Source organism: Hippocampus comes, unplaced genomic scaffold (genome assembly GCF_001891065.2).
Source record: "Hippocampus comes isolate QL1 unplaced genomic scaffold, H_comes_QL1_v1.1 scaffold319, whole genome shotgun sequence".
NCBI classification, from domain to species: Eukaryota; Metazoa; Chordata; class Actinopteri; order Syngnathiformes; family Syngnathidae; genus Hippocampus; species Hippocampus comes.
Window position 1 is genome coordinate 869,563 of NW_017806090.1, and position 23,964 is coordinate 893,526.

A 23,964-nucleotide genomic window follows, 5' to 3' on the forward strand; every position below is an offset into this window, starting at 1 on the left:
TCTGCCAATGGAAATATGTTAGCCAGTGGAGATCTGAGGGGGTCACTTTTGGGGTGCTTAATGGACACGCATACGGACTTCTACGACTCAATTCATCCATTTAAATTACATGATTTTTTTTCTTTTTTCAGGACCATAACTTGTGTGTCTGATTCCTAAGTACAGGTTTCTCATCACTATGGTTACCAGCTTCGTATCCACAGTGGGACTCAGACTCGAGTCCCGCTGGGCCGGAGCTGGCCGCCTTCCGACGTTCTTCTTTCATCCAAGAGGCTTCATAACCCAGCGGGAGCGTCGCGGAGGTGCTCCTGCTGTTGTCGTTCCACCGCAAAGTGTTGAGATTCTTGTTATTCACGATATTTTGTTACTTCAGCTGTTGGTGTAAACTCAATTTTTTTTTTTTTTTTTTTGTGTGTATGCTTTTTTCCCCCCCCTATGGATGAGAACGTTGATTTGTTTGACCGGAGATCCTCTGTGGGTGTGCAGTGCACCAGAAAAAAAAAAAAAAAATCACGATTTGGCCCACTTTTGGAACACAGTAAGGGAACAAGATTTGATCACATTTTGAGTCAATAGTTGGACGCGCCCTTTTGTCTTCATTGTGCTATTCCGACATGACCTCACTATTTCCTTCGTTGTGAGTTTACGTGGTTTGATCATTGACAGCAGGCTGCCTTTAGCGCAAATGCTAATGTTGTTCCGTGCATCTCGGCGTGTGATCACAGCTTGTCGCGCTGGCGGTGTCGTCGAGGATGAAAGCGGTTTGTCGCCGTGCACCCGCGCCGCCGTGAACGGGCTCGAGGTTGTGAGCCGGGATCAAAGCCGAGATAATCGACTGCAACGTTCCGCGTGAACACCAGCGCACGCACCTCTGGGACGCTGAATTTTCATTAAGCGCAAACTTCCGCTTTTTGCCGCGGGGTGGGGGTTGGCCGGTGCCAAACGCTCGGAAAACGGCTGCCAGCCACTTGACCTCCCGGCACGTTGCGGACGGCTTGGCATCGCCTCCGACCGCTCAAGCTGTTAATCTAGTTCGGCGGACAACACGATCGGCAAACAGGAACACTTGGAGCAGAGCAGAGCTCTGCCAAGTGCCGAACGAAAGTGGCTTGCGACATCATGCAAACAAAACACTAACTCGATGCATCGATTGAGGAAGAAACACTTGGGAGATTGTAGTCAACCATCTATAACTCCAGTCCTGTAGGTGGCGCTAAAGTGCATTACAAATCCACTACATATCACAAATTTAAAGCTACAGTGGGTCAGAAGATCATCTTGTTACGATAAGTGTTTCGGTCCTGATATTTAAAGTTTAAACCCCCTTTTAAAGGGGCATTATTCAAAGTAGAGTTATTAAAAAAAAAATTCAATCAATTTTTTTTTTAATGAATGCATTGTTATAAATTGAAAAAATATATATTACTTATTTTCACGGCAATATTAGTTTAGGTTGAATTTCAATTCCCAAGAATACGCTGCCTGACAATTAAATGTTCAAATTAACCCTTTCAGGGACAGCGGTCACTGCAGTGGACAGCCTATCATGTTATCAGGTTATAGGTTATCATTATTGGTGCATGAAAGGGTTAAGGAAACAAAATAAATGTTTCCTGGATACGGGTAGGGTTTGGAGTTGTAGTCAACCATCTATAACTCCAGTCCTGTAGGTGGCGCTAAAGTGCATTACAAATCCACTACATATCACAAATTTAAAGCTACAGTGGGTCAGAAGATCATCTTGTTACGATAAGTGTTTCGGTCCTGATATTTAAAGTTTAAACCCCCTTTTAAAGGGGCATTATTCAAAGTAGAGTTATTAAAAAAAAAAATTCAATCAATTTTTTTTTTTAATTAATGCATTGTTATAAATTGAAAAAATATATATTACTTATTTTCACGGCAATATTAGTTTAGGTTGAATTTCAATTCCCAAGAATACGCTGCCTGACAATTAAATGTTCAAATTAACCCTTTCAGGGACAGCGGTCACTGCAGTGGACAGCCTATCATGTTATCAGGTTATAGGTTATCATTATTGGTGCATGAAAGGGTTAAGGAAACAAAATAAATGTTTCCTGGATACGGGTAGGGTTTGGAGTTACAGGTAGTAGGTTAGGGTAAAGTTTAGAAATAGGGTTAGTGGGTCAGGATTTCTGGTTAGTTTTATGGTTAGAGTTCGGGTATGCTGCATTGAAAATACAATTTCTCCAAAAGTCAACGATCCAGAGAAAATGCAACACCTTACTACGAACCTCTGGTTACAGTTTAGGGAACGCTTTAGTGAGTTTGTTTGTAGGTCAGTAGTCTGTGTTGGCGAATACTTTTGGGTGAGTTGGTTCGGGTTTTGTTCGTATTTTTTGTTTTTAATGGATTCCGCAAGTAATGTACTTTTATGTCTTTACTTTGCTTTTACAGGTTTTTAACTCTTGTTTGTAAAAGCATTCAAATGTGCTACTTTTCATGATGTGAAGCACATTGAGTTACCTTGTGTATTAACTGTGGTATTTAAATAAAGCTCACTTGCCTTGCCTTGCCTTGAGGGTGAGGTTTACTTGGGTGGGTTTCATGTGTTGTGGTTTAATGAATGTAGGATTAGGCTTGTTTTTGCACTACCTTTAAGGTTAAGAGCTTTTGTTGAGAATTTTTTGATGGTGTCCCAAAAAAATAAATAAATAATCACAAAGCCCGTCATCAAAGTGAGTGTTATGGATTGTCAACTACAAGTAAGGGGTGATGGGTAAGCAAAAATAAAAACTGATCTTAAAAGGCTCACCCGGAGGGTTTATTCTTTTCATCATGCGGTTTGTCAGAAAATCGACGTGAAAATACATCAACAATGCTGACCCAAGGACTGTTCTGTTGGTCTTCATGCCGGGTCCTTAGGTTCTCTTTGAGCGGTTTCTCATCCACTCGTGTCACACCCTGTTGTATTGTTTTTTTTGTTTTGTTTTGTTTTTTTTACACCCTGAGGCCTTCCACTGCTAATAACATTTTTAGACAACCTGGGAACTGCATCGTGGATGTGCACGGTTTCCATGGAGTTCAAGTGGATCAACCACCTGTGAACCAGTTAATACTCGCGTGTCCTCCAGTGAGCGGCCTGTTTACAAGAATCCCATTAGGCCCAGCGAGGCTCGGCATCTTAACGCCACCCCCGGAGCTCGTCTCGCATCCAATCTGCAACGGATCGCCTGTCTGTGAGAGTAATGAGAAGCCGCTTCTGCCACGGAGATTTCCTCAAAGACAGGCGGATTAGGGATTCACGGGAGCTTGTGCCAGATCGCAACATCCCCTCAGCCTACCACCCTTCACTTCCCCACAAATCAATTCTAATTTTGCCTTCCGCGTCGATATCCCGCACACGACTCCCCGTCTTTCTCCTTTCCCACCAACCGTTTTAAATTCCAGGATTTGGTTGATGTCTCGCTCTTGTGCTCGCATACGGAGAAGTGATCGCTCCCCGAGTGAGGATTGTCATACAGTAAGATCTCAGGTACTTCCACATTTTTTAGGAGAAGCTAACTAACAGTTCTTTGTTGGAAAAACTCATCTGTGCGTGCCTGCCCACGTATTCTTGTGCTGTTTCTGTGATGCCACAAGATGGCACCCAATCGTCCTGCTCCTTCTAAGGCGTCATGTTAGTGAAGGAGTTAGCTAGCATTAGCCACCGGTCGATAGGCAGTTAGCATGCCCTCAAACAGCAGGGTGATACCAGTTCACAGTAGAGATCTTACTAGCAGGGTAAAGATTAAGACTCACTTGCCATATACGTATTTAAGAAATGAGAGAGTGAGCGAGAGGGTAAAAAACGCAATAAAATGGCTCATAGGAAAGTAGTCATTGGTATTTAAATGAGTTGCCAAGCTATGAGATCCATGCTAGCATACTCACATTTCTGGCACATTTTATGTTTCTGTAAGGACATTTATTTTTGAGGGTGCTGTTGTAACATAAACTTGGAATAATGTTAACGTTTTGGGGAAGAATAATTACTTGACATAGGACAATAGGAAATTGTAAAAATTTTTGGGGGTGGGTGGCGGCAATGCTGCTAAAAGTTACAATACCTGAGTAACTTCCGTTATTTACCGTCCTTAAATACGATCTTCGAAATATGTGCGGATTTGTAATTGTCTTTTCATACCTTGACACTTGGCGTCACATGATCCGCACGGCTGCCGCACAGAGGAAGCGGCGGTGATTAGAGGCATTGTGCTAAAAATCCGCCACGCGGTGCACCTGATCGGAAGCGGCGCGGCGCTCGGCTCACGGGTGAGCCACGCGCGTTCGGTATGTAATTATGAACCGGCGCCAGGCAATTTTCTACTTGGCGACTCCGAAACTGCGGCAGGGAAATGACACAAAAGCGTCAGAGGACAATTTTGTAATGACGGAGTAGAGCCGTGCCGCTCCGCTCGTGTGCCGTAATGTGACATAATGTGCCATTTTACCCTTCAAAACACGCCGCTAATGCACACTGACTGAATGCGCTGACTTTGAGGAGAAGATGGAAGGCTTGTACGTTGGACGATAATTATGATGACTGTGTTTACGGTGTTTTGGGACGCCATGCATCAATGAGCCAATTTATGCTACAGTTTGTTTTCACTGTGCTTATCCGAGTTTGACCTGTTAGGCTATCGCTTTTTTTTTTTTCCTATTTAGAAAAGGGCACCTCCAATAGTTGGATGCCACTCAAGTGCTTACACTGTGCTTATCCAAGAATGGCTTGTGACTGCCAGCAGTAACCTACCATCAAAAGAAAAATACAGTCAAATTTTATAGAACACATTGATATTGTTATATTTTCTTTTTCAGAAAGTGCAACATCTGTACATGGATGCACATCCTTGTTTACGCTGTGCTGGTACTACCATGGCCAGTGGCTGTATTGAAAAATGTGAACAGTTAAACAAAAATAATACTGCATATAACATCTTAAATCTTTTCCTTTTAGGAAAGTGTAACATCAGTAGTTGGATGCCAGTCCTTGTTCTTGTCCAAGCGTGATCTGTTACGATAACTAAACAACAACAAAATCTAGCGGCAAATTATAATAAACAGTAAAAAAAATAAATAAGAAGAGAAACAGCCTTCATCATGTCTTTGCCGTGAAGCGCAACTTCAATAGTTGGATGCCACTTATTGTTTTTGCTGCGCTTATCCTAACCTGGCCTGTTACGGAGAAAAAAAACAAAAAACCTGCCGACTGCCAAAATGAAATCATAAGCTATTGAATCGTTGCTATTCGTGATGGCTTTGGACTGAGCCTTGCTGCGAAAACTCACCCCGACCCTGAAAAAAAGGTTTTGAAAGGTCTCGCTAGATGCCACCAGATGCCAAGCACTACTTTTCCACGAATACTGGATGCAAATTTACAAACACCTTTTCATGAACGTAAAACTGTAATGTGTAACATGATGGAACTCCAGCAGGACACTCACAGGCGCCTTCCCGCCTCAGATGGATGCGGTGGTCCATCGCAGCTTCACACTTGACCCACCCGACCCCCCCCCCCCATGAGCTTCACGCCAGCTTGTGCTCGGAGTCCAATGCGCTTTGATGTCACCTGCGTCACTGGAGCCATTTTGCCTGCCTTCGCAACTCAGGTATCTCCAATTTGCTACATTTGTCACAGTCATACGCTCGCATTCATCCAGTCACCATTCACATTGCAAATAGGACATTCCTTATTTCTATATGCAAACTGTACTATGTGACCTCATTCACAACGAAATGGGTCAGCGGATTCATGTATTTAGACTTAATTGCCATACATGCCAGTATATCATCACGGTGTGATGACAACCATCCATGTCCAATTATCCAAAAGTCTCAGAGGAAATAATGGGAGTGAAATCAGCTCAAGGGTAAAACTAACTATAAATAATCAAATAGTTTGAATGGCGGTGCAATTCTGACTCGTCAGGCATGTGGAAAACAAAGTGAACCACTGTAATATAAAATCTCTCTCTCTAGATAGATAGATAGATAGATAGATAGATAGATAGATAGATAGATAGATAGATAGATGGATAGATGGATAGATAGGGTGGAGCTTAACTTGAATTTTTGTGGTGTAGAAAAGTAAAAAAAACAAACAAACAAACAAACAAACAAACAAACAAAAAACCCTGCCTCCTCACTGGTTTGGCATGCAAAAAAGATAAAAACAGATTTGTTTCTAAATAAACAAAACATGTTTGAATAGAATTAGGGGGTGGGGGGGTAACGCTACTGGCACTTGGTTGGTGTTGCCAAAAAGTGTTTTAAACAAGCAAAGCACCAAGATGCGTTTGTTAGGGCTGCATCAGAATTCACGTCCATCAGGGTTTGAGGGTGTGCCCCCCCCCCCCAAAAATAAGGTTCATTAATTTGGTTGGCACCAAATTCACTAGCAATTTGACGGCTTTTTGAAGTAAATGACAGGCGGTGGCTACCGAGTGTGTGCCGATTTGTTGTCCTTTTTACTCTTCAAGCCACGTGTGATTGGTCAAGATGTGAGGCTGCATCTGTGTGTCGACACTAAGCAGAAGGGGGAAGAGGGAGGCGACACAAAATGGAGTGAGTACAAAACAACAGAGAGAGCATTGCTACTGTGTTTTTAAAACAATTCATTGTTCGAGAGTAAAACTAAAATTTCATACGGGAACGGGTACACAAACTACCTTCATTAGTCATTCCAAATTGAGACGATATCTGAACACAGGCCGGGAAGAGATGGTTTCCGCCGCACGCCCGAGCGTGAGTACTGTTACCGATCGAAGCGAATCACACAAAGTGTGGTCGTATTAAAGCAGACTAAAGGGCGCCTGGCTTCTTAATGTCACAGTGTGTTTCCAGAGCACTGATTCAGCTACTTGTGGAGATGTACAGCGCTAACCTTTACAGATTACACTGACATTAAACGCTGCATATGGCAAGCGGGGGAGAAGGGGGCGGTTTTCCTGGGAAGCAGGCGGCGTCCTCTCGTCACCTCTATCAGCGCAAGTAATTACAACACCGCAGAAGGGACCCTCATACCTGCTCAGGGGGTCACGCAGATCAATGCCCCTCCTCGCGAAGACACAATTATCTTTTCAACTTTGGGAAGAACTACTCAGGGACTTTCCGTCCTCCAGTTGCAGTGTCTTCGTAGCGATGCCACATATAAAGACGGAGGCTTCATGAAAAGAGTCAACCCCCGGCCACTTGTGATTTTTTTCTTTTGAATGTATCAAATGAAAAAAGGGAACTGCAAGCATGAATAAAAAAAAAAAAAAAGGTGGTGCGAGTGTCTGGCCGTGAGCTGTGGCTGACAGCAGCTCACAAGTACAGTGCACCCTTGCATATTTGAGGTTTGGCATTCCTTATTTGGAGATTTTATTTTGGACCCTTGCCTCCATAAAGAAAAAAAACAAAAATAAAAAATAGGCTATTTGTACTTTTCTGTCACATGGCAAAACAAACAACAACAAAAAAAAAGGACAGAAAAATTCCTTTTTAATTTTTGAACGAATTTTTTTTTTCACAGTAGTTCTCAAATGTTTCGCACCAAGTCCCACCCAAAAATTTGGCCAAAAAAAATAACCCCAACATGAAACAAAACTAACTCTCATCAACACAACCTCGACCATTATGGGCGGACTTTTGTTATTCGAGGGTTAGCAATGGCGTCACTGTGCGTCAACAAACTGTGAGTGTTTTTGCTTGGTTCAAGAGCCAATGCAGAGCAGAGCAAATATGTACGCTAATCACTCACACACAACACACACACGCGCGCGCACACACACACACACACACACACACACACACACACACACACAGAGGGTACGACGATGATGATGATGATGATGCGTTCACGGTTGGCTGACTTCAATTCCCACAGTGTTCCGATTCACATCAGGTTGTGTATTAGAGATAAAAAAAAAGGGCGTAGAGGACATCCTTCGGGGAAAAAAAATACATATAAACAAACCTTCTGTTTACTTACTTACTTACCCTGATAACAAAGTTTGCTCGCATGGGTGTGCATCTTTTTTTTTGGGTGCAGCAGACGAGGGAACCCAAGTGTGAAACAAAGCAAGCGATCCCCGAAGAGCGTGAGCCCTGCGGCGCACCAAACAAGTGAGTCCTGGTGCTCACCAAACAAGGGAACTCTGGACTTTGTTGTTTGGTGCACACCTTGCCTCACAGACAGTTGGAAATTCTGATACCAATTCACGTAACACAACGGCAGGGACACGACTCACTCCCATGTATGACAACAGTATCTACAGTGCTGCGAAATAGGATTTGTCTCCTTCCTGATTTCTGTGTTTTTTGCATATTTATCACAAAGGTTTCACTTCATCAAAACAATTTCAATATCACGCAGAGACTACACCCAAGGAAATACAAAATGCAGTTTCTTCTAATGTCAATTTCATTCATTAAGGCACAAAAAAACAAAAACAATACTACCTGTCCCTTATGTGAAAAAGTAATTGCCCCCCCACCCTTGTTAAATCACAAAGTAACTGTGACGAACGATAGTTTTTGAAAGCTGAATTCAATTTCACCGAGCCCCATATTTGTTGAATCAAGAAATCACATAAACAGAATCTGTCAGACAAAGTGAAGTAGGCTACAAGATCTCAAGAAACAAACGCATCCTTCCACGATCCCAAATTAGAAAAATGGTATTGGAAATTGTGGAATCTGTCAGTCTGGAAAAGGTTACAAAGCCATTTCCAAGACTCTGGGGCTTTATCCAACCACCAGATCCAAGACGCAAGCTAATTTCACAGTCAATCTCTATGGAATTCTCGTGTCTCATGAAAAATCCACGATATGGAAATTAGAGCCACCCTCAGACTTCAACGAGTTAGCCCTCTTTGGTGGTTGTGGACACATTTCCAAGTTACATATGGCGGGTGTGTCGGCAGCCGAGGCGGAAGAACCACAGGAACCTTGTTTGGTGGGCACCGGGGTTCTTTTCTTCTTACTCATTTGGGATGCACCGGAGATTGCTCATTTAGTGAGCACCAAGGTTTCATGGTTTGGTGGGCAACATGGTTTGCTTGTTTTGGTCCGCATCACTGCAACTAGGTTTCATACAGGAGATTGCATTTCCATTGATCTCAGCGATCAAGGGCAGTTATCAATGAACTCGTGACTTAAGGAAAAGAACTCCAGTCAATTAGCTCCCTGTTTGCACCCAGCATCCATCAGGCTCTGTTGCGCTATGGCCCCGCGTGCGAGCAGGAGCAATTAGGTGCGAGGATGCGTGGCTAACAGCTGCTGATGAACGAGGAGTGGCGTGCATTGACGGCCTTGTAAAAACACGACCAGATGCTCGAGAGGAGCTTCGCTTGCTTATTAGCGGGAGGGAAGCGCTGGCGTGATGACAAGGGCCTACGTGGCGTTTGTGTTTGTTTTGCTGTCTTACCGTGACTCCGCGGGTGTGTGTGTGTGGGGGGGCTGAATTTCCCAAGAGTCGCAAATTGGCAATCGGTAAGCTCGAGGAGGTTCTTTTCTTTGGTGAGCTCAGGAGATGAGGTCAAGGCCCCATTTTACTGCTGGAGAGAGTGTCATTTCGTTGCTCCTTCGCTGTTTTTACAGGCCCACAGGAGAGGAAGTAAAATGTAAACCAGGAGGTGGGCAGGTTTCTGTGCTCAAGGGCCACAGCTGTTTTTGTTTAGCTTTGAAATCACACTGATGGGCCAAGTCATTTGAATAAGAGATTAAAAAAAATGAAGGAAGGAAACATTTTTAAACCACTGCGCCGATACAAGTTATTAAACCATCTGGAGTAGGCCAAGGATCAAAATCACTAAACCACCTTAAACAGATGACGGTCCGAAATCAAGCGTCATACAACAAGGACCAAAACCACGAAAAACTGACCAACACCACAAAACCACCTGAGACCAAAATCCCTTGCCACAGACCAACAAAAAGAATGACCAACAACACAAAGCCAATTGTAACGGATCAGGAGGACCAAGTACAAAAACCACTCACCATAGAACAAGGACCAAAACTACCAAAAAGTGACGAACATCATAAGGCCACCTAAAAATGGACCAAGGACTAAAACCACCTGCAAGGGACCAGAACTATCTGAACGGGTCCAGACCGCATGCACCTGACCAAAACCTCCTGCAAAGAACCATACGAGTAAACCACTTGCAGACAACCAAGGACCAAGAACACCCCCAAAGGAACACGGACTAAGACCACCTGGAATGGACCAAGGACCAATATCACCAGAAACAGACCAAGGACGAAAACCATTGGCAAAAGCAACACCGCCTGCTATGGACCAAAGACTGAAACCACCAGATTGGAACAGTGTGGAACAGCAATTGCTTACAGTGACTTGAAACATCCAAAAAAAAGCTGAGCCACAGGCTGCTTCACCCATCCTAAGAAGCCTTTTGATGCATTTCCAGTCCAGATGCTCATCTTTAAAGCCTCTTTAAAGCCTTTCCAGCGGAATGTGTTTTAGTGAATCTTTAATCAGCTTCAGTCTTTCAAGTCCCGTGCCGTCACCAAGTGTCAAGGGCCTTCTTGACTGGAGTGTGCCACTCCACCGGGGGCTTGACAGACATTTAAAAGCTGAAAAAGTGGGCGTGCGGCAATTACAATGCCCGCTTTAAAAAGTGCAATAACAATAGTAGAGTGTCTGATGTGCATGAAGGGGCATTGTAATAAAGCTCAGGTTCACCTGCTAAATGTTACAGGGGTCACAGTCACAAACTATTGATGGAATCACTCTCGCTATTAAAATTATAGCCTAAAGGTTTAAGGTGAGGGTTAATTTGAGTTGGGCTTAGACTTAATGTTAGGGTTGATTATGGTAGTTAAAATGATAGTTGGTTTGGGTTGAGGTTAGGGTTAGTTAGATCCCTGGTCCCCCTTAAAAAGTGACCAAGTAGATTTGCACCAGCACAATTATTTTGCCGTCCACACACTAACACACATAAGCCATAAAACATTAATTCAGAGACTCCTCAGGGTTTTTGCGGCTCACCAAAACACTTTTGCTTGTGTTCTCTTTACTCAAACAAATGTGTTATTTGTCCACAGGACAGACACACACACACACACACACACACACACACACACACACACACGCATGCACGCGCACACACACACACACACACACACACACACACACACACACACACACACGCATGCGCAGTGTAAAAAGTAATAACGCCAGCAAAGTGCAAGTATTGCTGGTCAATATTTCCTCTGGCAGATAAAGACTGTGGGCAGCAGCCAGCCAGCCAACACAAACAATGTTGGGTTTTTTTTCCACACTTTCAATCTGTCACAGGTTGTGAATTCACCACTTGGAGGAATCTATGAATGCTCATCTCGCTCAGATAGCAATTTTTTTTTTTCCATAAAGCATTTTTTTTTGGGGGGCGGGGGGGTGGCGTCTTTAGATTGGGATTATCACCAAAATCACACTTCAGAGTTGATCTCTTACTGTAGTCTCAGGCGTGTTTGTGGACTGTCAGGTGGACTCAAACCAGGAAGTTGTCAGCTGCTCCTGAGAAGCAAAGAGATGCCCATGTCACACTGTGGAGTATTTCATGGATATGGTGCGGGTGGGGAAAATATACGAAGCTGGCATGCCGAACGTCTTACACACGGCTACATAGTACATATACTCAGGCTAAAGTGAACACTAATGACAAAGGAATTCAATTTTGTTTTAAAAAAAAAAATGGAGTCAAGTTGTGCTAGCTGGCAAAAACTAAAGGTGTATGCAAACACTGCGGTCATGTTAGCCAGCTACTGCTAATGCTGACGATGCATGTCAAATAGTGGCGCACCGTATTCATATTTTATCTTGCTAATGCTCATGATGTATGTGATTTAATGTGTGTTAACTTGTCCACATTAATTGAATGTATGCTGGCTAAAGCAACTGGCAATTGTGAAATAAAGTTGCGCTGTTTAAGCCACTGCTAACTCTGTTCATTAAAAATAGGGTTGTGATAATGCTAGCTAGCTAAAGCTAAGACTGATGGTAAACATATTAATTAATGATGCACTGTGGTTGTGCTAAATAGTGAAAGCTACTAAAAATGTATATTACAAAGAAACCTATACAGATTGAGAGCAGGCAACAGCACCGGTGCTTCATCGCACAAATGCACGTTATATATTTGCACTGTTCTCCATCCACCTGAATTATCACCATCGCAGAAAGGTCGCCCTTTCCCGCACCATTATTAGCATCGGCCGGCGGTGGATAAGAGCACACAGCGGCGGATAATAGGCTATCCTTTCCCGCGGCGCTATCACCGCCACACACACCCGCCTCCCATTACCATAACACTCGGAGCCATAATAAGCCAGGAGAGGCTTCCAGTCGTGACGGCCACTGTGTGACGAGAGGTCAGTGGCGTCAAGGATGTTTGCTAGCGCGCAGCTAATTGTGAGAAATCAGGACGCCGCGGCAGCAGCAGCACGCCTTCATTTTTCTTTCTCTGTGTGGTCACCCGCTTCCTGGTCCGCCTTGGAGTGAAACAAAACTACCTCGGGAAAATATATCGTTCAAGTGTGGGTGCTGCTATTGGAGATAAGCACATAAGATAAACACATTGGAGGTGGCAGAAAAATATCACATCATAGATCATCACACTCGGTGTGAATCATCAATCGTAAATGGAATTAAATGTATTGTATCTCAACTCAACTTTAATTATAGAGCACGTTATAAAAACCACCACAGCTGTAACAAAGTTGCTGGAAGGATGATTACAGTGGTATTTCGGAGCAGGAGATGAAATATGTGCAATGTGGCGCAGATGTTTCCATTGTTGGTGGCGGCTCGCATGGTCCTAAAGCATCTCTCATTATTGCCCTCATTAGCGATGCCATCGATATGGCAGCCGGCTGACTGCCAGCAGACCTGATTTATGTCCCCAACTTCACCACTAAACACCAATTAATTATCTGGCAAACAATTATGCAACATCGCTTTTTTACAATTTAGTCATACACCAACGTAGATCCCTCTACCGGAGTCTTTTGCATATGGACTGAACCGGAATTTCATTTCAGTGGTTGAGGTTATGGGGGCAATGTGAAGAGGCTGCAATTTTTGTTCTTTATTGTGCCAACAGCTGCATCTTGACAATATCACAACAGTCATTTGCCTTTAAGATGACAGTTGGTGGGGGGGGGGGGTGGCCGATATGCTATCCCGTTATATAGAAACGTCAGATAATTCCTCCAAAGATGGAAAACACCGGCATTGACTTTGACCACTCCATTCCATGTCAGTGTCTCCAAGATGACTGACTGGCAACCCGTCCAAGGTGAGTGACCGGATTCTAGTCCAGAGTAACGGGTGACCAATCCAGGATAACTGACTGGCAAACAATCCAACATGATTAACGGATGACAAATCTGTGGTGATTGACTTGCGATCAGTTGCTTGACAGGCGATCAATCCAGTGCGTAGTGTGCCTTTAGCCCACCGTCAGCCGATATGGAGTCCTCAGTCTTGGTTCTACAAAAGCTAAATGCTCCAGAAAGTGGATGGGTGCCATTTCCTCTTAAGGGATTATGGACTGGGCGCAGTTTGATGAGTATTCATGACAGTGTCACGCATCATCAAGAAGGCAATTATGCGCCAAATTAATTTGACCAAATTGTGAAAAATGGCAAACGCTCAAGTCAGTGGACTGTAACCGACCGCGGTGTCATTTCAGAGCGGTCCTCTCCACAAAATGGCCCCGAAACTGTCTCAGGTGAGAGTGAGATGGAAGAGAGAAAAGGAAATCAGGTCAGCGTGACGATCTCTCTCCGGGGTTCCTCGCCGGCTCTGTAGACAGGAGGCCCCCAGGGAAGCATACAGACGACACTTACACCCAGGGTGGTGACCACATGAGGCACTTGCATGGTGGAGTGCAGTATAGTACGAATGGCAGAAGAGCAACAAAATGGTCGTGTTGAGAAATGTCATTGTTTGGAAGAGGGCAGCGGAATGTATTTGACATCATTCATCCATTCACCAACCCACCTACTCCATCGACTTCCAACCATCCATCTGCAGCTAAAATCTGTTAGTCAAACATGCGGGCATCCATCCATCCAACAGTCCACGCCTCCACACCATCAGCCACCCTTTCAACATCTACGAGTCATCCATGTATTCCATTAATCTATTCATCTATCGCCATCATCCGTCCAACTGCCCATCTGTCCGTTCATCCGTCATCCTCATCAGGCATCCATCCATTCATCCATCCATCCTCGAGACATTCTATCCATTCCATCCTTCTCCTTCCACATCATCATTCATCCATCCATTCGTTCATTTCTGTATATGTATGCGTGTGTCTGTGTTCAGAGTGTGAGGTGTGGTGCAATATTCATGGTAGAATTTTGACAAGCTGGCTGTCACAACTCCTCCCTACACACCCTCCCTCACTCGTTTACATTTCCTCTTGCCTGCACGCACGCACGTTTCTCCTTTCACGTTTCCGCCCGCAGAGGATTCCATCTCCGAGATAAAGGAAAAAAAAAAGGCATGCAGTTTTTTTGGTTGTTGTTGTTGTTGTTAAGTCATCATTAAAGGCTCGCTCCGAGTCCTTCAGCTCGCTCTTGCTACCTGATACATTTTCCCAAGGTGCTCCTTGGTGGCTCCTCTGTGAAATTGATTGAATTTATGCCAACACAACGGAAGAAGAATCGAGGTGTCTCTTGAATTTATGTGGCGTTCCCGCCTAACCCCCAGACGCATATTGTTCAAAACCAGTCAGGACAATTATTTAAAAATAGTCAAAACAAATACAGTATCATGGCAAACTGAAAGGGTGCTTGCGCTGTACTAATTTTAATGTTTGGATTAAGGGGTTAGGGGTAGGGAGTTAACGGTAATGGATTTACCATACTCTCCGGGCGATAAATCAGTTTGTTTGTTTGTTTTGCATAGTTTGGCCTGGGGTGCAACTTTTGAGTGAAATTATTAATACATTATTATCTCATTTCACGTGTTATTTTCACACTAAACCGCAAGAGGGCGCACTAGGCCTGTTGATAGCTCAACGAAGAGTGACGTAGGTGACGTCGAATAGGAAGCGCTGCAGCTGCTACTTCTGGTGTTGTTTAAAACTGACATGAAGATTTCATTGGATTTAGTGATTTGGAGTGATACTGATGGTTTGGTAAACTTGTTAGCATGTTCTTTAGCTAGAGTTATCTGAATAAGTCTTAATATGTTACGTGAACCGACCAGGCACGTTCTCAGTTCGTTGTTTATGCGTCATGTAACGTTAGCATAGCGTGTTTGATATTTTATTTTTATTTTAAATTGCCTTTCAAGATGACGTGTGTTCTTGGTGTTGGATTTTAACAAATAAATGTCCCCAAAAAATGCGACTGACACTCCAGGGCGACATATGTTTTTTTTTTCTTTTCTTGTTTGTTATGCATTTTATGTCTGGTGCGACCGATACTCCAGAAAATACCGCGAGTAAGGCATTTAAGACCCTGTAAGGTGAATTCAGATTTGTGTTTCTCCAAAAAAAAAAAAAAAAAAACTGTATAAAATAATTATGACCCGTGATCTGGTGGCACCGAAAAGGAATAGGATGATGTGTTGACACGGAAAAATCATCCTGAGGATTTGAGGAAAAAAAAAAAAAAGATGTTGACACGTGATAAAGACGGTAAGGTGTTTGACCTGTGTCAGTATCAATAGGGCTCTTCCCGTGACACAGAACACTAACACTCGATAACGGAAACAAAACCAGTGGGATTCTTGCTCATCCAAAGGGAGCAAGAAGAGAAGATGTTTCCCCGCATTTTCTCTCTCGGTCGGAGAGTGTGTGGGAACGAACGTCTGCAGTGAGGCGCTCAAGTCAAAGTAAATCCTCAGCCATCAGCGGCAGAAAATCTTTGTGCGGTGACAGGCGGCTTGTTTAAGTCCGGCAGAGCGTTTGGCCGTGGAAGGCACCATTGATCATCTTGCTGCAGCGTGATTAGCCTCCGAGCAAGCAGCACAAAAGCAGGCAGGCAGGCAGGCCGGTAGTAAGGATGACTTGAAGGTTGCAAATCAAGCTTTCATTATACTGCAGCATTGGAGGTTTTCGTGTGATTATCCGGTGGCCAGTTGCAGGTCATTGAGTGGCATCCAAACTAAGATAGTCATCTCTTCTTGACGTACAAGAGATATGCTCATATGATGGGATGGTACTCTTAACGTGCTGACATCATCGATGCCGAAGTTTGCAATGGTTGAAGACCCAAGTGCAGGGAAGCGGGTAGGCAAGACCCGGGAATCCAAAACTATTTATTCAAGAGAACAAAAAGGCAAGCAAGCTACATAGATGTTTCAACACGACTACACTATATCCATCCATCCATTTTCCGATCTGCTTTATCCTCACAAGGGTCACGGGGGGTGGTGGGGGGGAGGGCCCTCCCTGGAGCACGTGCTTTTTCGTTCACAATAATACATTTTTAGGGATCAAACATCTTGTCTCACTTTTGATGACCATTAAGGGCTCTGACAAAACTGATTAGTAACGTTGGTCAGGACGGTGGCACTTTTATTTTTTTTTTTTTAAGGTGGTAAAAAAAAAAAAAAAACTAAAAAAATACGAGCAGCTGCTTTAGCGCATACAGTGTAAGGATACAAACGGTCTCCCAGCAGCTCATTAAAGCTGTAATCACGTCGTAGAGGAAACACTCAAGGGGGGGTGTGGGGGTGGTTGGGGCTTGGGCTCTGTGCACTTTTACTTAACAAAGTCAGCTAATTAGGTCAGAGCTCTTTATCCTCGTGGAGCTCTGAGGCCAGAGTGCTGGCCCGGAATTCACCTCCTTCTGCGGTTGAACGTCAGGAAGTTTGGACACCATCGTTTGTTTCTTTTGCCCGGTGACAAAAGGCCAAACGCATCACGGGCGCGCTCGAGCAATGTACCTCCGCCGAGGCGAACTCATCTTTTATCCCCCCGAGGAGATGTCCGGGTGTCGCACGATTGCGGAGTCACCTCGGTGGGGCGAAGACAGCGGACGGTGGAAGCGGGAGACGTCATCCTTTTTTTCTTCCTGATAGCTTGTGGGAACAAACGCAACGCGGTCGCTAACCCGATGGAGGATCAATGATGTCAAAAAGCCTCCTTCGAATGAAGACTGCTTTTCCCTTTATTTAACCATCCCATTCATTCCAAATTACAAAGTGATAGGACTCACATTGTGTCATATGATACTTTTATGATGGAATTCACCCCAGTTACTGTTAAAAAAAAAAGATTTGTTCACTAGTTTGTTCCAATAAGTTTGGATTTATTCCAATTCCGGTGCAAAATGATTCCCTCCGTTCACGATGATGAAATGATTCACCCCATTACGATGCGATATGATCCAGTCGATTGGAGAATTGAAAGCAAACACGGTGAATCAGCAAGTAGCCGTTATGCCGCATGCAAATGCAATAAGATGCCAACAAAAGGGAAGTCAGTAAAAGGAGTATAAATGCTTTTAAATTCAGGTTCATAAAGATGTTTTATTTTTTTCCTCAGATCTTCTAATTAAGGTTTTCAAAGCATTTGGAAAATCTAATTTTGTTCTTGCGCACTGTATGTAATTTTTCCATTCTGTCGTTTGTAAATGCTTTTCAAATATTGTGTTTTTAATTCTATGAGGCACATTGAGTGACCTTGTGTATGTAATGCATTATACAGTATAAATGAGGCGGCCTCGCCTCACCGAGGACACGCGCTAATTTCAAGACAATACAAGTCACTCCGATTAGAATACAACACATTCCAGTTACGACACAACACGGATCGCTTGAGCTGCGACGCCACAACGCCGAAGCCCGATTACAATCGCCGCAATTGCACTGTGACAGGACACGCAACAATTATGATCGACTCCACTCCAAATAAAACGCAGCGCACTCCAATGAAGACACACGGCACACCAATGAAGATTTCCGTGCAACATCATCCAATCCAACAGCACTCCAATTAGAATACAACACAATTTAATTATGGTCTGACAATGTTGGCCCCAATTATGAGGCGAAACATTAAAATCCACTTTATGATGCGCGCTCTGATTTGACTCACTCCAATTCGGATACAAGTCACTTCGATTATGATGCCAAGCGATACACTGCGTTTGGGAAATGACACGGTCCAAATAAAATGTGATCTTCTCGTATCTGTTTGTTCTGCCCTCGCCACGTCCCCGCTGCGGCTAGACAGACAGTTAACTCCTTCAATGACCACACCCGTCGATGTTTCTTGCAATTTATTCACCGCTGAGGCGAGTCAAGAAGGTGTAAAACTGTAACACACACACATCTAAAAACACACGTTTTTGCAAAATAAAACGTGGCAAAACAATGTGACCCACTGGTCTGATACATGACGAATGCGTGACGACGCTAGTGTAGCTAATGTTCACGAGCTAATGCGCTAATCGCTGTACGTAAATGCTAATCGTAAACAATTGGAACGTCCCTCAAATGTAAATTCACGGTGAACACACCCCCACTAATTAATAATATTGCATAGATTTACATAATACGGACATCCAGGCTGTGCTTGGCTTAGGGCACGAAGTTGCAGTCCATCTTTCGGAGGTTCCCCGTACAACGTAAAACAGCTAGTGTCTCACGCAACAACATGCGGTGTGCCCTTCACAGTAATAAATTGACTTTACTAAATAAAGCAGCTCTGTAACTACAGAAACAGAAAACGAATGTTCCGTGGCTCTTCAGGAGCCAGAATAATGTTCTAGGATCGGCTCCGATTAATATACACACTCCAATTTGGGCATGAAGCATTCCAATTAAGATGTGACGCGTTCCAAACAAGAGGCTGGGATAAGATACACTCCAATTACAGAACAATATACTCCAATAAATTGCCATCCACTAATTAAAATGCATATGATGCCGTTCAATTAGGGTATGACCCACTTAAAAAAAAAAAAAAAAACACCCAAAAATTGACGCCAGTTTCAAAACGTACGACGCTAACGGGATTTCATTTTGATGAAAGTTAAGCATCAAAAGTCCTTCACATGTTAACCCTTTCAGGGACAGCGGTCACTACAGTGGACAGTTTATCATGTTATCAGGTCAAAGGGTGTACGAAAGGGTTGTGATGGGTGGAAGGATTCATCGCTGAGTGACGCGGGTTGGTAACCATGGTGACCATCAAATTGCATCAAGTCTGTCACATGACTCTTTTATTCCTGTCCAATATGACACTCGCTGTATTCTGCATGCCGCCAGGATAACAACAACAACAACAACAACACATCACAGAGTCAAAACTGTGCTGTCCGCGGACCCACGCCACAACCTTCAGTTTGATTTCTTCTCGTCAGACTTTCTTCGACTGGATGGCCACCGCACAACAAGAGCTAATATCGAGCTCCAGAGGCTCTGATTTTCCGCTCTGAGAACTTTATTAACGTAATGCCCGGGAAACATAATGGGATTATTTTTCAAAGGCTTGCAGTGTTGTCACTGCAAACGAATTAAAAAGACCAAAAAAACCCGACACTGGATGGACATGTATTATTTTGCAAGTTTTTGAAACCAAAAGTCAAGCCCATAGGTCACTTTCCATCCCCTCACAGCAGTGTTGAAATTAGCACGTTTTGGGGTAGCTGTCCTGTATTATGCAAATGAGCCACTGCTCACCCCTCCTCCTCCTACTGCGGACTGTACCAACGTGTGTTATAAATAGCGCGGAATGTCTACAATTATGACACATCGCTGTTCACACCAATTGAGATGCGATCCCCAATGATTGGAATCCTTTCGAAGATGATACGCATCACTCCGGTTGGGATGCAATACGACCTCCTTCCTTACAATTATGATCCAATTTACTCCCGATTCAAACCAATTACGAGATCATATGTCTTGTTCCAATCACAATGCGATTTCCTGTCGTTACAATGCAGTTCACTTTCATTTCATTTCGATTGACTACAATCAATACAGGATTTACGCTAATCATGATACAATTCCCTCCCAATACGTGATTATTTACAATTACAATAAAATTCACTTGAAAGACAAGGCCATTTGAACCAAGTACGAGGCGATTCATTACAATTTAAATACGATTCAATGTGATTACAAATCGATTCACTCCTATTTTGAGACGATTTGCTCCAATTACGACGCGTTTCACTCACCCGTTACGATAAAATTCATTGCAATTAGAGTACAATGTAATTCACGCCAATTCCAAAATTCACCCTATGTAATTCACTCCATTTCCAATATGATTCATCGCAATCTACCCGTCGACTGCGGGGTGCACCAAGGCCCGGAATAAGTACCACTGAACTTGTTACATGTTGGGCTTTTTGTGACAACTACATTTACCTAAATTGCACAAGGCGTACGTGTAACCAACATGAAAACCTGGGCAAGCTGTTGACGGATACGGGGAGGGCCAATAAAAACGGTGAAAGCGCCACACTTACTTCCACTGCGGGGCCATCACTGAGCTCACACATCAAAGTGGCAGAGGGTCCTTTCCGGCCTAAAAGGGAAGAAACAAAAGGAACATTAAATGGCTTAGCCACACACACGCACACGCACACGCACACACACACACACACACACACACACACACACACACACACACACACACACACACACACACACACACACACACACACACACGTGCGCGCAGTAAAGCTCAAGCTGAAGTTGTGCAAAAGAAAGATGGAGGCACACGAGAGAGCAAGCGCCATTGATTTTCCCTCTTGTGAAGTGCCGCTTCATCATTTCTCCAGACACAATCTATCGATCGGCCGCCTTTAGTTTGTTGTTAATTTTGGGGGGCTCCAAAAGCCATCGTCCGCACTGACACTTGAACCTCGCCAGTGATGGATGGCAGTGGAGAGAGGGTGACAACGCTCTTATATGACCTCGTTTTTCTTTCTTTTTTTTTTGTACCAATAAAGTACTGTTAACCTGGACTAGATACAGCCCAGGCCTGCTCACAAGAGGTAAAAATCCGCAAATATTGAGAGATCATATCACTCAATGTATCAAAGCACACTGTCAAAGCACTGTAACCTATCTGCACACAAACATACAAATAACAAGCACAAAATATAGAAAATAGAAAAACGGGCCTTTTAAGAGGCAGGGCCAGGTGGCCTGCTATGTGACGTTAGTCATGAGTCGGCGTGTGAGCGTGTGGGCGTGAGCTGAGGCTGACGGCAGCTCCATGCTTTTCCCTGATACACAAAAAAAGAGCTTAAAAAAATAGCACCCCCTCTCGACTCTGCACACAAACCTGTTCAAAAATTTGGTGCGCCCACTTCGCCTCCCCAAAAAAAAAAAAAAAAGAACGAGTTGGCGCACCGTCTCTTCCATCACAAATAGTACAGAAAAGGCTAAATTGAAAGAAGCTCCTTTCCACAAAAAGCTGACTTGGGGGTGTGTCCAAGTTAATAAAAACTTGGTGCACCCACTTCTTCTTCTCACATGGTATAAAATTACCAAAAAAAAGCTTGATATGGCACACCATCTCTCCAAATGAAAGCCAACGTTGGTGAACATATTTACTTGAGGATGAGTGCGAGTACAAAGAAACAAAAAGTCTAAGTTGGTACACCCCCTTTCTGCCACACACAAAGAAATTGGTGTTGCCATGCTTTTGCACAAGTGTCTATGGACAACAGCACTCAGCATGTTATAAATTATTCACCGGCGCAAAAAAAAAAAAGAACAGCGTGCACACACAGATCAAAAGGTGTGTTTTGGTGCGCGATTTGTCACCTTCGCATCACAGTGGGAACGCAATTTGCACATCCTTGCTGACAATATCTCAAAAATAAACAACGCCTGCCGGCGTCGCTTATTTTCTGCCGTTTTATTTGAAAGAGCAGCGTGTGGGCGTGCAACAGCCTGACTGAGTGTAAAATAGAGAGTGAGTGGATAGGCGGTGGTGCGGGGTGAGGGGGGGTGCGCGTGCTGGTGATCCTTTGTCAAGCGCTCAGTGCCATTTAATGGCCTGTAAAAGGCCCCTTTGCAGCAGAAAGAACAGGCAATTAGCATAGTGAGTGGATTACAAGATTGCTCCGACTCCGGGATTAATGTGTGCACTTCATCCTCTCTTTGCTTTTACTATTTACTGCGCCGCAGGAACTCATTTCTCACTCCCTGGGATTTCTTTTTGGATCCTGCTGGTATCCTCGTCAAAGAAAAAAAAAAACAAGTAGACACTTTATTCGTTTCACCTAGTCAATGTGACACCATGTGATGAACCCTATCAAGTCTACCTTAGTGCGAGCCAAGCAGGTGAGCTGTGGTGCACCAAGTGAACCCGAGTGTGCACAAAACAACCGAAACATGGTGCAAGTCAACAACAACGAAAAATGGAGCAGCAAACAAGTGAGCCCTGGTTGGCATCTCACAAGTGAATCTAACACTAAACAACTTAATCCTGGCACAAAACTAATTAATGGTGTGAACCAAACAAGTAGTGTGCATCAAAAAAGTGATCTTGGGTGCGCACCAAACAAGGGAAACCTGTGGGCATCAATTGAATCAACTTGGATGGGAACCAAATGAGGAACTGTGAACCAAACAAGCAAACAATGTTGTGCACCAAAAACTGAATCCTATTGCACACCAGACAAGGTAACCCTGAGACTTTTGAAAAAAAAAAACTCAACCAGTGCACACCAAACAACTGGCGCACCATACAGGTGCAAGCGGTCCCTGATCCATCGAAGAACGGAATCCTTGTGCACACCAGACAAAGAAACCCTGAAAAAAATCTGAACCGGTGCGGACCAGTGGTGGTGAGCGCAAAACAAGTGAACCACACAATTTATCCCTGGTGCGAACAAACAAGTGAATCCTAGTACCTGGTACTTCTTTGATACTCATGAGGGTTCGGTTGTTTGGTGCACACCAAAGTTTGCAACTGGACAACGCCACCCTGGTAGAACCAAACATACAAACCCTGGTGCACACCAAAAAAAGTGAACCCTGGTGTATGTCAAACAAGCAAACACAAGAGCCCACCGATCAAGTGGACGTGGGTGCGCACCAAAAAATTTAACACCAGAGAAGCAAAAAACTGTAGTGTGCCAAGCGAGTGAACTTGGGTTCACACCAATCAACAGAATCCTGGTGTACACCTAAGAACTGAACACGTTTTCCACAAAACAAGCCTACCCCAAATGAAAAAAAAAAAAACATCTGGTGCGCAGCAAACAAGCAAACGCTTGAGCGCACTCAACTGAGTAAACACCTACAGAACACTGATGCGCACCAAACAACTGAACCATTTAGTTTTTTACCACACACCAAAGTTTGCAATTGCTCAACTGGATGCCAGTAAGAACCAGACATGCAAACCTTGTGCGCACCACTCAAGTCTACCTCACTGTGCACCAAACGAGTGGTGTGTGCTCAACGAGCGAACCCTGTTGCACGACAAAGAAGCAAAACCCTGTCGGGCCACAGCAAAACTGACTCCGGTGTAGCCAAAGAAGTGAAATGAAGTCTCAATTGATCCTCGGCACACCACAACTCTCGTCAGTATTCTACAAGCGAACTTGTGGGATGCACTGCACTTCGCCAGCAACTTGGCCAGTATCTCCGCCATCATTCCTGCTCCGCCACACGATATCATCTTTAATCCGCAGCCCGCCCGCCTGCCTGCCACCTCCGTCCAGATTCTTCTCAGGACGCAGCCTCGGGCGGCCACAACTCATCACGATGAGCTGAGAGCCTCCAAACAAAACTAATACGCACACCCTCTACCCTGAATACGCCTGAAGTCCAAAAAGCCTGATTTGGCGCACCCCTTGCACCTCCACACATAGGAAGTCTAAAAGGAATGTGCATGTATACAAACAAACACAACGGGGAGGAGGCGGGGGGGGGGGGTTGTTTTTGAATACAGCACTTTATGCATGTTTGAAGATTGCACTGCTCATTATACACAAAAAAAGAAAAAAAGA

The 23,964-nt window shown here is 44.0% G+C and overlaps 1 protein-coding gene across 4 annotated transcripts in view; it reads right to left on the reverse strand.

Moving 5' to 3' along the window:
- The window catches only part of mgat4c (mgat4 family member C), a 70,624-nt gene that overhangs the window by 24,453 nt on the left and 22,207 nt on the right, over positions 1-23,964 (reverse strand). Inside the window, exons 2-3 of one of the 4 annotated variants that reach the window (XM_019894859.1) lie at positions 20,458-20,516; positions 11,465-11,527 (exon numbers count right to left, since the gene is read on the reverse strand). Coding sequence is in view for 1 of the 4 variants with exons in the window: in XM_019894857.1 (XP_019750416.1) it covers positions 20,454-20,490 (37 nt within the window). In the remaining 3 variants the exon portion in view is untranslated. Of the gene's footprint in view, positions 1-11,464; positions 11,528-20,453; positions 20,517-23,964 lie in introns of those variants that run through there. The other 3 variants (XM_019894860.1, XM_019894857.1, XM_019894861.1) reach the window with 3 other exon arrangements.